This window comes from Enhydra lutris, unplaced genomic scaffold, assembly GCF_002288905.1.
Source record: "Enhydra lutris kenyoni isolate GAN:26980312 unplaced genomic scaffold, ASM228890v2 scaffoldscaffold17, whole genome shotgun sequence".
NCBI classification, from domain to species: domain Eukaryota; kingdom Metazoa; phylum Chordata; class Mammalia; order Carnivora; family Mustelidae; genus Enhydra; species Enhydra lutris.
In genome coordinates, this window is record NW_019154101.1 from 8,379,932 (window position 1) to 8,393,151 (window position 13,220).

General features: G+C 52.4%; 1 protein-coding gene across 4 annotated transcripts in view; it reads left to right on the forward strand.

The window, feature by feature from the left end:
• Positions 1-512: 512 nt before the first annotated feature.
• Positions 513-13,220, forward strand: part of LOC111147614 (molybdenum cofactor synthesis 1) — a 37,196-nt gene continuing 24,488 nt past the window's right edge. For 2 of the 4 annotated variants that reach the window (XM_022503772.1, XM_022503774.1), the window contains exons 1-3: positions 513-635; positions 7,732-7,858; positions 9,234-9,401. In XM_022503772.1, the coding sequence (XP_022359480.1) occupies positions 513-635; positions 7,732-7,858; positions 9,234-9,401 (418 nt within the window). Of the gene's footprint in view, positions 636-7,731; positions 7,859-9,233; positions 9,402-12,030; positions 12,076-13,220 lie in introns of those variants that run through there. The other 2 variants (XM_022503773.1, XM_022503775.1) reach the window with 2 other exon arrangements.

Sequence of the window (13,220 nt, forward strand, 5' to 3'; positions counted from 1 at the left end):
TCATTGTTTATGCACCACACCCAGGGCTCCATGCAATATGTGCCCTCCTTAATACCCACCACCAGGCTCACCCATCCCCTAACCCCTTCCCTTCCAAAAGCCTCGGTTTCTCAAAGCCCAGTCTCTCATGGTTGGTCTCCCCCTCCAATTTCCCCCAATTCACTTTTCCTTTCCTTCTCCTAATACCCTCCATGTTATTCCTTATACTCCACAATAAGTGAAACCATATGATAATTGACTCTCTCTGCCTGACTCATTTCACTCAGCATAATCTCCTCCAGCTGACTTTGAACTAGTGCTCCCCAAGCCCTGGAATGCATACTGGCCAGGGAAGGAGCAGAAGTGGACTACAACTTCCAGAATGCCCCACGGCACAGCACCCTCGCCGGATTGGCTGCGCGAGCCCCGCCCCCGCCCCGCCCCGCCCCGCCCCGCCCCTACCGCGAGGCCCCAGGGCAGCGAGCCCAGGTCTAGCGGCTACCCAGTGGAATTTCGCCCGGCCTGCGGACTTCATGGCGGTGAGGCCTCTATCCCGGATGCTGCAGCGGGTGCTGAGGTCCGGCCTCCGGACCTGCAGCTCCGGGGCTCCAGTGACGCAGCACCGCCCCAGGGAGCCCCCCCAAACTGCTGCGGAGGTGAGCCCGCCCACATCCACACCTTCCCCGGGGAAGGGCGACCGGCCATCTGATCCTCATGCCGAGAAGCACCCAGGCGGGGTTGCGACTGCGGCTTCTGGGAGGGACCCCTCAGCGCTTCTTGGGGGTGGGGAAAGGAGTGGAGGGATGCTCTCTAAGCTGCCCAGTCTCACCTGATACCCAAGGGACGGGCGCTCCTTGGGGTGCTGCTTAACCAACCACCTTCCTGCCCACCCAGCCATGCAACCCCCTTCCAGGTCTGAGTGACTACCGGAGATGGGGGAGCAGGCAGGTAGGACTCTGGGTCCGTTGAGTTGTTAACTGAACCCCTTCGCAACCTTGCCTCACCCACCCTGTTTCTTGAACACTTTCCTCTTTCCTCCACAGTGGAGGCTGTCTGTGTGTGACCGGGTGTTCTTGTGACACCCTGCTTCATAGTGTGACAGTGGTTAAAAATGTCACCTTGGTGCCACCAGTAGTCACTGGTCACGTCTGTAGTTACAGGGCTCTGTGACTTGTCCTTCATACTTTCAGTTTCATCTTCATGTCCCTTAGGAAGGCTCAGCCTCATTCTTGAGCAGAAGGGAGCAGGATCCTCGTCCAGATGAGGAACTCCGTTTTCCTGAAGGTTTGGGATAGGCCCCTTCAAGTGCTTGATAGCGCCCCACAGAATGATTCATGTCATAACAACTTTTAAGTTTGGTGTTCTTTTGCCCATGTGGTCAGGGAACAATTTGGGGAGAAGCATCTCTTTCATTTTGTGAAACCTCTTTTCTAGACCCACCAGGTCATTCTTTTCCCATTTCTTAGCATAAGACTTCACACCCTGGGAATCATCAGATCATATCCCCCCACACCTCCAGGGGGAGGGCCTTGGCCTAACTTGCTTTCTTGGAGTCTGATCCCTTCTGGATCTTCAGATAATCAGGCCTCATTGCTGGGAAATGAAATTTTTCAGTTTCCTTGAACTGCGAACTTTATTGAGGGGAAAGGTAGGAATGCAAGGATTGGTGAGAGAGCTTTAAAGAGTTCAGGGAAAGGGAAGTTTCTTCTTTCTCATGCCCCTAATTTCCTTTAGGAAGGGATTCATGCCAAGTGACAGATCTTTCTCTCTCTCCCTCTCAATCTCTCTCTCTCTCTCTCCTTTTTTTTTTTTTTTTTTTAAGATTTTACTTATTTGTCAGTTAGAAAGCACAAGCAGGGGGAGCAGCAGGCAGAGGGAGAAGCAAGCTCTCTGCTGAGCAGGGAGCCCGATGCAGGGCTTGATCCCAGGACCCCAAGATCATGACCTGAGCTGAAGGCACAGGCTTAACCAACTGAGCCACCAGGTGTCTCCATACTTGGTCTCTTTTAGTCCTCACAGTAAATCACGTGAGGTCAAGAGTTTGTATTTTCAGGTGAGGGGGCTCACTGAAATTAACTTCCTGGAGTCACAGAGCTGAAAATAATGGAGCAGTAACTCAAACTCTAGCACCTGTGCTCCCTACTCTTCCTTTCAGGTAGAGTAGGATGAGAGGCTGCCCCACCCTTTCCTTTACCCTGTAAGGGGAGGTGTAACTAGCAGCTAAGAACACAGATTCTAGAGCAGGATGCCAGCTTGGGAAGCCCAGCCCGAGCACTGAGTAGGTATATGAACTTCAGCAAGTCCCTTTGCCTCCCAGTGCTTCAGTCTTCTCATCTATAAAATGGGAATACGTGTCTACTTCATAGTCCTAGAGATTGAGAGAGTTAGTATATGTTGATCTATGTACTTAGAACAAAGCCTGACACACATAGGTGCTGTGTTATGTACATAGTTGTTGTAATTACTGTCAGTCTTGCCACCATTGACACATGATGTGTCCCACAAGTCCCCTCCCCCTGGACACTCAGGATAGCCACTCTGTGAACTCTCTGGTTGGTCCTAGACCTCCTATGCTCGACATTCCCTGTTAGGGTTATCCTCAGCAGGCAGATTGTTCCTCGAGTGCTGGGTGCTCTCCCACCTTTCTAGGTATTTCTGCAAGGTGCTGAACATGGTACTCCGCAGGCAGTGGAGTCAGCAGATGTTTTTGGCTGTTTGAAACTCACCCAGTAAGGGGGGCACATGGAATGGTAGAGCATTGCCCAGGAATTCCCAGGTTTTCACCTTCACTCTGTCTCCAATTTCACTTGGCTCCTGGGGCTGTAACTTTCCCTCTCCAGCCAGAGGGCTGAACCAGCCCATATTTACTCCTTGGGGGAGGGCACAGAATGTCTTTAAGAAAATCTCCTAAGGTGAGGCAAATCTGGAGATCTTTTTTTTTTTTTTTTTAAAGTTTATTTATTTATTTATTTGACAGAGATCACAAGTGGGCAGGTCCGGGGAGTGGGGGTGGGGGAGAAGCAGGCTCCCTGCTGAGCAGAGACCCCCCCCCCAAAGTGGGGCTCTATCCCGGGACCCTGAGATCATGACCTGAGCCCAAGGCACAAGCTTAACCCACTGAGCCACCCAGGCGCCCCAAATCTGGAGATCTCTATGGTCAGCTTATTCACAGAACTTGCCAGTTGGCAAGAGCAGGAGTGGGGCATTGGGAATCCCTGTCCCCACCTCCCGTCCTACAGGGTACCTTTCCTTCCACCCTGGGGAGTGCTTGGAGAGACAGAGGGAGAAGCCACCGAGTGTTATCTGTTTGTGTTTTGAGGTGGGGGTGTGAGAGAGATGTGAGGTGTGGAATGGGAGCTGGCTGTGAGGACAGTGGAAAGTGGGCCTTGGGCTTGGTCCAAGGATGGTTTGAGCGACTTCTACAGGTGGAAAGGGGAGGTGGTGGGGCGTGCGTGAGTTAAGTGGGGAAGTGGGTTGGGGAGACACAACTACCGGCTGTCCTGATTGGGGTGACCCACATAACCTCTGCAGGGCTTACCCCAGCCCAGAAGCATGACACCCCTCTTTGTTCTTCCCAGAATCCATGCGGGCTTTGTTGGGACCACAGGGGTTAGCCTCAGGTCCTGGGCCTGTTGCTTTAGGACGGGCAGGGCAGAGAGAGGGTGGCTTTCTGTGGGACAGAAACACCCAATATTCAGAGGGTCACAGTGAACAAATATTGGAGAAGGGGTGTTATGAAGGAAGGAAGTGGGTGTAGGAGAAGGTAGGAGGAGACAGTAGGCCTGGCCTGGGACAGTGACGCACAAAGGGAAAGAAGTTCCAATCTAAGTGTGACTAAGTTCCAGTCTAAGTGGGAGCTTGAGGTGTAAAGACCCCACACTTAGGGAGGGATGGAGGAAGAGGGGGGATCCAGACCTGGGGCTAGGCACCTTGCTGGGTCTTCTTGTTTAACAGAGATGATTTTCGAGACACCCAAGTACGTCCTCCCAAATAGCAAGGATCCCAAATCAGAGCCACTGATATCTGAGTTTGGAATGTATTCTTTTTCTCCTGTATAACCCTGTTTATGACACTGTAGAACTGTTGGGGGCTGGCCTTTATCATTCAAACCAAATCCCAGAGTTAGTGACTGTTTGGAGGGCAGCATCCCTCCCTCAACTAACTCCTTTGCACCACCCTTCCCCACCCCGACCCCGTGCCCCAATCCGCACTGGGCAGGTAGAAAAGACACAGCCAGTAGCACGTGGCAGGCTGCCTCGTGCCTGGTCATCCGTGGTCCTGGAGGAGCGCAGAATCCACTTGCCCTGTTTGGGGGGTGTGACAGCAGGTCTGAAACCCCAGCTTTGGCCCATCTGCCATTAAGTAGGGCTGGGCCTTGCGGGACTGACTGGGGGAGCCGGCAAGAGCGGGAAAACGAGTCACAGCACACAACTAGTGCTCCACAAATATGTATGTCATAAATAGATGGATATAGATAGGAATTCTGTTAAAAAAACTTACTGAATACCTGCTCTGTGCTACAACTCCTCCAGCCGAGTCTGGGAGAATTGTTTTCCACCCTTTGTGGATGAGGAAACTAAGACTTAAAGAATCTGGGTGATTTGCTCAACAGCTACTTGGTAGTAAAGCCGAGCTTGTAATTCAGGTTTACCGACTCCCAGAGCCTGTGCTCTGAACCACAACAACCAGCCCTGGATTAAAATAGTTCCTGATCTGGGTGTCGCTGGGCCAGTGGTTCTCAGCCAAACTGCAGGCTGAAGAGCTGAGATGTGGGGGAAAAAAAAAAAAAAAAAAGTCAGGATCCTATCCCAGAGCAATGGAGTCAGAATCTTTGGAGTGGGGCTCTCCGGCCTTAGCACTTCTTAGAAATACTGCTGGCAATTTTGATGTGTAAACCTTTGAGAGCCACTGTCCTAGGCAAAACCATTTTGACAGTAGAGACCACCCCGGAAATGAAGGATGACCCTAGTGTGACTGGTTTTGCACATACCACTTTTCTCTTCTGATCAGTCCACTGACACAGTGACATACCGTCGGGATTCTGAATCAGGCAGGGGGGCTTCCCCCAGGGGGCGGTGTGGGGTGGGTAGGCAACAGCCTAGTCGAGGCTGGGCTCTGAGGCTATGAGCTGCTTCTGACATGTCCCAGCCCTTCTTGGGTGAGAGGCATCTCTGTCCACCCTGCCCAGTCATGCCCTCTGGGTCCAGGGCTCCTCTGACTGGTGCTGATACTTTTTTCCTGCAGGAGGTTTAAAGGAAAGGGAGATGGAAGAATGAAAGTAGGACGTGCAGTGCTGGAGGAGAGAAGAGGCAGGGGTGAGGCTTGTTAACATCGCAGTGAGGAGTTTGCAAGGCTGGCGGGGTGAAAGACTGTGTGTATGCGCGCGCGCGCGTGCCTGTGCGCGCGTGTCGTTCTGCCAGTACCGAGTCTGATGAATCTAGATAAAGTCACTGCAGGTCTCCGCGGTGAAATCCAGCATCCTCCCTGCCCCCACCCAGGGCCACAACAAGAGATTCTGATTGGGAGCTCCCCCGGTGCCCGTTACTCCGCTTGCTCCCTGGTTTTTGCTGAGTCATGCTCCTTGGTCCTCTCACTTGCTCCCAACTGGTACACTTTGACTCCTCCCTCACCCAGCCAACAACCCCCAGTAATGTTTAGATTGGGGTGAGAGCGACTCCTGAGAGGCAGGGATCCTGAGTGACTGACAGATTCCTAAGTTGCAAAGAACTGTTGGAAGGATTGGGGCAACTCTGCTGGAAACTCAGACTTCCAGTTATCTGATCTCTTGGGCTGTAGTGGCCAGTGGGGCTCTTGTCTGTCTTGTCCTCTGCCCCACCCCCAAGGCTACTGGCGGAAAGGCAGTGGGGTGAGTAGGGAGGTAGGAAGAAGCACTGTTAGGATTGTAACAGACAGCAGTTTGGAGAAGTGAGTCCTGCTTGCTTGTCATGGGACTATAAGCACTGTTTCTTGGAGATTAAGGGGGATACTGGTCTTGGGTGAGCAGAGTGAGGTCACTTATGCACCCAGGAAAATCCTGGAAGCATGCCCCATGTATGTTCACTCCTATCCCTTTTATCTCCTGAGTCAGTGGCCCTTGACCCTGGATGTACCTTAGAATCACCTAGACAGACTTAAAATGTGAGTGCTCAGAGATCCAAATTCAGTTGCTTTCCAGTGCAAGTCTTTTCTTAAGCTGCCAGGTGTTTCTGACTTACAGCCCAGGTGTAGGAAGTCACTGAAGCGGGGCCTGAGGCCTTCTCCTCTCTTAGGTTACAAGATCACTATAATCCTAGGTGTTTACTTGCCAGCTTCCTGACCCCTTTCCCTTCGCTTACCCGAGGCCATAGCTGTGTTCTTATTTTACAACAGGGAAGGCAGGCCTGGAGAAGTGAGGGAGCTTTCTCAGAATGTCAGGTCACACCTGACCCCATATCCAGTCCAGAGCCCTGTCCAAAGACCTCATGAGCGACCTCATGATCGACCTCATGATTTCTTTGTTATAAAGATTCTAAAGAAAGGACTTCTCCCCCACCCTGCACCATACTGTGTTCCTTCTTGGATTCGCCTTTTGCAGTTGGAGGAATTTAGATCTTGAACTCAGAAGACCTGGATTTGAATTCTGGTTCTGCCAGTGGTATTCTTGAACCCCATCCAAGCTTTAGTTATGGTAATCCCTTATGGGTTAGGTGTGGGAATGGAACAGAGGACATTCTTTTCTTTTGTTTTCTTTTCCTTTCTTTAAAAAAAAAAAAAAGAGAACATTCTTTGGAAACTTAAAGGTGTTTTGTAAATGTTGCTTCTGTGGAGCAATTACCTCATCAGCATCTGTTGTGACTGAGGGTTGTACGCTCAGGGCAGGAGCTCCGACTAGATCAGACTTGGGGAAATGCTGAGGTTGGCTGTCTCCTTTCTCTCCCTCTGGGAGGAGTTTGGGTGGGCCCTGCAGGGAGGCTCCAGGATTCTCCTCCCTCTGAGCCCCCAGACAGTGGGTGCTTAATCCTTCCCTCCAGCAATGGGTGAGGTGAAGGATGAAGCCTAGAAATGATCTTTGCAGGGGATTAGTGGGCAATCATCTCGGCCCCTCCCTTCTACCTTTCGAGAGGCTGGCGGCCTCGTTCCTTCTGCAGGCTTCCCTGGTTGTGCTGTCCTTGCCCTAAAAGCCTTCTGCATAAGGGGAGCCTCCCCCCAGTTTGGTGTGGTCCTCAGCTGCTCCCAGTGGCTTATTGGGTCCTCCTGGGCAGTGCTGAGGCCCCAGGGAGCCCAGTAGACAGGGGAGTAGTTACGGGGAGTCAGCTTGTGTGACACTCACCCCCCCCAGAGTTAGTGAGTTGGCTTTGAGCTCCTTCCGTCTCCTGTCGTAAAGGGAGGGAATGGGAGGTCTGGGTTGGAGAAGTGGCTCACCGTGTCCCAGGCAGCCACCATCCTGCTCAGTTATCTGCTTCCTCTCTCCTCCTTTCTGGACACGCTTGCCAGCTGGCATCGTTGCCAGGTGCTGAGTAGCATGTTCTCTCCCATTGGCCCATCCAAGAAATATTGGAGATGCTTGTTCCTGGACAGGTCCTAACCTTTAGGCCTGCTCCCCAGTCTGTGAATGAGAGGGAGAATCTCCGGTCCCCTAGGACTGTGGAGATGAGGGTGGGGGAGGGGATGCCTGATAGGAGGGGGCTTATGTCCTGGAGGTGGTGGGCTCTCCATGCCCATTTCTGCCACTCAGGGCCCAGAGGCCCACGTTTCCTCTGCCCGACATTGCAGGAGTTGTCCAGGAGGAGACAGTTCCTGCGGGAGCATGCGGCCCCCTTCTCCGCCTTCCTCACTGACAGCTTTGGCCGGCAACACAGCTACCTGCGGATCTCCCTCACCGAGAAGTGCAACCTCAGATGTAAGTCCCCTTCCTGGGCCCCAGTCCCCTTGCTGAGGCAGCTTCTGAAATCTCCCCACACCCAGGAAGCCTCCTCAGCCCTCCCCATTCCCTTCCCAGCGTCTCCTCCCACCCTTCTTCCCTGCTTGCCAGGTGCGGTTGTGGGTCAAGATAAGGGTCAAGATTGACTTTTAGGATCCTGGGAGCTGGGTTCTACTTGGAACTAGATTTGAAAACAGAACTGCAATGGAGATTGGTCCTAAATTTCAGTCTTCAGGGCCCTTCCTTCTTCCCTCCTGTTTCCCATGGTTCCCAGCTTTTAGGATGTGGCCGGGGCAGGAGTGAGGGTGCTGGACACTGCTGACACATGAGGTACACAGCAGTGCCGGTGGCCGGCACTGCCAGCCACTGAGACACCCAGGCCTGTGACAGAAGTTGCTATGGCCCAGGCTAATACACAGAGTATTCATTTCGTAATCATTTATGGAGTGCTTTGGAGGTGTAGCTGCTACTGGAGGGACTTCCAGAGTTTCTCTCTCTCCCTCTCTCCTGCTTTCCATGGTTGCTCCCAATAAGAAACGCGTTTACTTCATGGCCCAATAAAGACATGCACGTATATAGTAAACGATTAGCCAAACAATACTCACTGCATGCAGTTCTGATGTTCTTTAACTATTCTATTCCATCTTTAAAGACCAATTCTGGACCCTTTACTAATTTGACTAAATAACCCTATACTAGATCTTGACCCAATCCTTGATAAACTCCCATGGGAGCTGATGGGAGGGGATGGTTCCCCCTCAACCTGCCAGAGCTCCCCTCATTTGCCCCATTCTGCCTCCCCTGAGCAAGTTGTACCTCAGTTTTCCCAACCTGTGAAATGGGACTTATAACCTGAAATAGACTGGACATGAGGACACTTGTCACTACAGAGGAGTGTGACTTTTCACGGGTCAGAGAGTACCTCCCAGCCTCATGACCCAAACACATAGGGGTCACTAGTTGCTGCACCGGATGAAATGAAAGAGGGTGACCAGTGCCAGAAGGAATAGGCTGAGGGCCAGGCAGACCCTGCTTGGCCGCCCCCCACACTGAGGGAATCAGTGTTTTGACATCCCCCACATCAGGCCGGGTTCTGCTCTCTGCCTGATTCATCCTCTTTAACCTGTTCCTTCAGCCTCCCCTCTGAGGGAGGAGGCGGTGTTCATGTGTCATAGGTGAGAAAGGCAAGGCCTGGTGAGTCTATAGCATTTGTACCCACTCAGATTTGGTGAGCTCGTTCCTCACCATCCAGGTGGGGTTCAGGAGAGACTTCTGTCCTGGTAGGGAAGTGGGGGTCTGGAGGCACCGTGGGCCCCAGTGCTATGGTCATGGCTTACCTCCGGTACTTCCTCAGGTCAGTACTGCATGCCCGAGGAGGGCGTCCCACTGACCCCCAAGGCCAACCTGTTGACCACAGAGGAGATCCTCACCCTCGCACGGCTCTTTGTGAAGGAAGGTATAGACAAGATCCGGCTTACGGGGGGAGAGCCACTCATCCGGCCAGATGTGGTGGACATAGTGGGTAAGTTTGACAAAAGCCGTGGCCACTTCTCCCAGCTCCCACTGTATCCCCCTGGATTTTAGTGTTCATATCAGCGGCTGACATCCGTTCAGAACATAATGCTCACTTGGCCCTACTGCCCTCTGAGACTGTCATTATTCCTATCTTGTTAGGAAATGAGGCCCACAAGTTTAATGACTTGCTCAAGGTCGCAGAGCTGGTAAGTGCCAGAGCCAGTGGTTTGCCCTCGAGTTTAGGTTAAAGTCCTCACCGGGGCCTTGAAGACCATGTGGTCTGGCTCTTGCTGACCTCTGAGACCTCTCGCCTGCCCTTCTGCCTCTGTCCCGCCCCTCTGTGCACACCCCCAACATCTTTGGACTCACTCTTCCCCTTGCTGGGAGCACAGGACACACTGCCTGCCTCGTTCAAGTCTCTGCACACATGTCCTTTCCCTAAGGAGGCCTCCTTGACCACTCTCTCCAAAGTACATCCCCACATCCACACCCCAGCCACTCTCTGTCCCAGACGTTGGCAGGCTAGAGCCCACGGGCCTAATCTGGGGTACCACCTGGTTTTGTATGGCCTGCAGGCTAAGAATGGTTTTTATATTGCTAAAGGATTAAAAATCAATCAAAAGAAAATAGCATTTTGTGACACAGGAAAGTTATATGAAATCAGAAATTCACTGTTTGCTAATAAAGTTTTATTGGAACGTAGCTGCGCCCGCTCATTTACGTATTTCCCAGGGCTGCTTTTGCAGAGCTGAACAGTTGCCACAAAGCCCATGTGGCCAGCAAAGCCAAAGTAGTTACTGTCTGGCCTTTTGCAGAAAAAGCGTGGCTGCCACTACTGAATCCCCTTGTTCTTCCTTATTTTTACTTCATAGCATTTGTCTCATCCGTGGTTACGTTACTTGGTTCTATGTTTATGTTTCCTTTGTAATGTCTCTCCCTCCCATTAACTGGCATGAAAGCTCTGGGAGCCGAGGCAGCTTTGGTTCCCAGCCCTGTTCCCAGCATGTGGGCACATGCCTGACACGTAGCTGGTGCTCGCTGAGACTTGTTGGTTTGATGTGTGATCTCTCAAGTAGAGCATTCCTGAGTGCGAATGTCGGCTGTGCCTCTTACTAGCAGCATACCTTTGGGCAAGTTTTTTTTTTTTTCTTTTTAAGATTTTTAGTTATTTATTTACTTGAGAGAGAGAAAAAGAGAAAGCATGAGCCCAAGCAGGAGTGGAGGCAGGAATGGCAGAGGGAGAGGGAGAAGCAAACTCCCCGCTGAGCAGGGAGCCTGCAGGGGGCTCCATCCCAGGACCCTGAGATCAGGACCTGAGCTGAAGGCAGACGCTTAACTGACTGAGACACCCAGGGGCCCCTGCACAACTTTTTAAAAATCCATTCTAAGTCCCCAGGCAGAGATAAAGTTTACCTGAGCAGGAAGTGAGCAGAAACGCCTAGCATATGGCAAAGTGCTCTGTAAGGGGTCACCCCGGAAGTCCTCTTGCCATGCCTTGCTTCTGAGCCCCAAGGTCAGGCAGGAAGAGACCTTCAGCTTCTATAGTTGTAGATGATGAAATCAGAGGAAAATAAGGCTCCTAGTTTTCAGATCCGAGCCCCCACCCCTGCTGCCCTGGGTGGGATCTCCCAGGCTTCCGGTCTCTGCCTCATTTGCCGGTTCAGTGAATGTTCTCTGGAGGCTTCTTGCGTGGCTGGTACTGTGCTGGAGGCACAGAGGTGAATGAGCTGCAGACCCTGCCATTGACAATCCACAGCCCATTGGTGGAAACGGCCACCAGAGCTGCTGTCTGATAAGGACAGAGCATGAGGGACCCAGGTGCCCTGGAAGCCTAGGGGAGATACCCCTGACAGTCTTTTCTTTGCTCCTTCCCCATGGCCTGCTGACTCCAGCTGCCACTGGTTACGTGACCTGGGATCCTGCCGTCATTCCTGTGCTGGAGGAGCTGGCCCAAGGGAGCTGACCCCCTGTTGCAGATGGCCCCTCAGAGCTGAAAACAGCCTGGGTTCCAGGAAAGAGCTGAACCTGCTGAGCCCGGCTGACTGCCAGGCCCCGCCCCCTGATTCAGGCTGCATCATCTGCCCTCTGGCATGGGTCCCGTCTTAAACCCCTGCGTTCCATCCCAGGGCCTGTGGGAGAGTAGAGCGGGTGGGGATCACCACTGGTCAGAGGGAGGACTGAGTACAGACACGAGGACACAGGCCTTTCCATAGTAGCCACTGACCTGCATAGTGGCAGGAATAGAAGCCAGGAAAGTTGGCAGCCCCGTTCCCACTCTGCCATTGCCCAGCCAGGGGAACTTGTGCAGATTCCTTCCCCACTCTGAACCTCGGTGTCCTCATCTGTTCTGTGGCCCCTTCAAGGGCCTTCGTGCTGTGCTGGCCCATGGTTTATGGGTCCTGGCAGACCAATAGGAGTTGATAGGCATGTAGATGTTAGGTAGCATAAGGCCCCAACTGCAGTGACCTCCAAGGGGGATTTATCTCCCACCTCCAAGAGTGCTGGTTAAGGGGGAAAGACAGGCCTCCCGTTCCTCCCAGTGCTGCAAAAGATGACAGCTGCTAGGCCGAGGACCACTGTGGTGCTGAGCTTGCTAATATCTGGACATCTCTGAGCCTAGCTCCTTTGGTCTTCCCCAGAGACAGTTCCTCAGAGCAAAGCTGCCCTGAAGGGCAGGGCAGGTAGGTGCCAGTGGGGAAGCAGGGCTGAGGGGAGGGGAGGGACTAGCCCTTCAAGCTGGGATGCTCACCAACCCTTGTCCCCACCCTCTCAGGTGGGAGTAGCAAAGGACCCCACCCCGGGGAGCAGAGCAAAAGCATTGCATGTTTGGGGGAGCCTGCTGTCTTGATCACTTCGGATCCCTGCCCGAACCCTGGTGCTGCAGAATTCCCGAGTGGAAGACCGCCCAGCCTACTCTGGGTCCCTATCTGCCATCACCGTGATCCCCCTGGGCCAACCCAAACTCCCCAGCGCTCCTCCCTGCCAGCTTGTGTGTGCAGGAGTTCCTCTACCCCTTCTTTTGCAGCGGACCTATCTGGAGCAGGACAGACCACCAGAAATCTTCTGGCTGGTGGCATTGCTTGCTCTCAGTGCTGTGCGACGGGGTGACTGGTGCTCACACACAGCTTTGGGCACTTGGTGTGTGGCTGCGGCGGGATTGTAACTGAGTGGATGTAACTCATTACATTTTAATTAGTTGAAATTGCCGCACGTGGCCAATGGCCGTCCTGTTGGGACAGTGAAGTTGTGGCATTTCTGCATTTATCATTCCATATCTCGTTTTTAAAAATGTTTTTGGACTTGATGAGGATCCTGCCCTGTGTCTTTCAGGGCTTCCCCTTTCCATCCAACCAAACTTTGCGCAGGTCCTCCTGAGCTGCAGTCTGCTTATGTGCGGCTAGCACCCTTTATCCTGCTGGGGAGCGTCTGGGCTGTCCCCAGTGTTTCGATGTTTCAAGCACCACTGTTTGGAACATTTTCATTCTGGCTCACGTGTCCCAGAGTGCACTTCCTGTGGGAGGGGAACTGTTGCCTGATAGGATGGGTCAATGTTTAACTTTGGAAAACAATTTGGTGTTATCTTACAAAGAGTTCCTTCCAGCTTCCTCTGACCCAAGTCCTCCTCTAAGGTCAGTATTCTTATTCTGGATTTTTGCCAGTTGAACAAGGATGAAATGGTATTTTATTTGGCCTTAATTTTTATTTCCCTGTTTAAGAATGAGGTTAAGCATCTCTCAACATGTGTATCAGCTCCAAATATCTTTTTTCTTTCCTGTGTAATACCACCTTGTGTCTTCTGCCCCTGTTTCTCCTTTCTGTTTTTCTT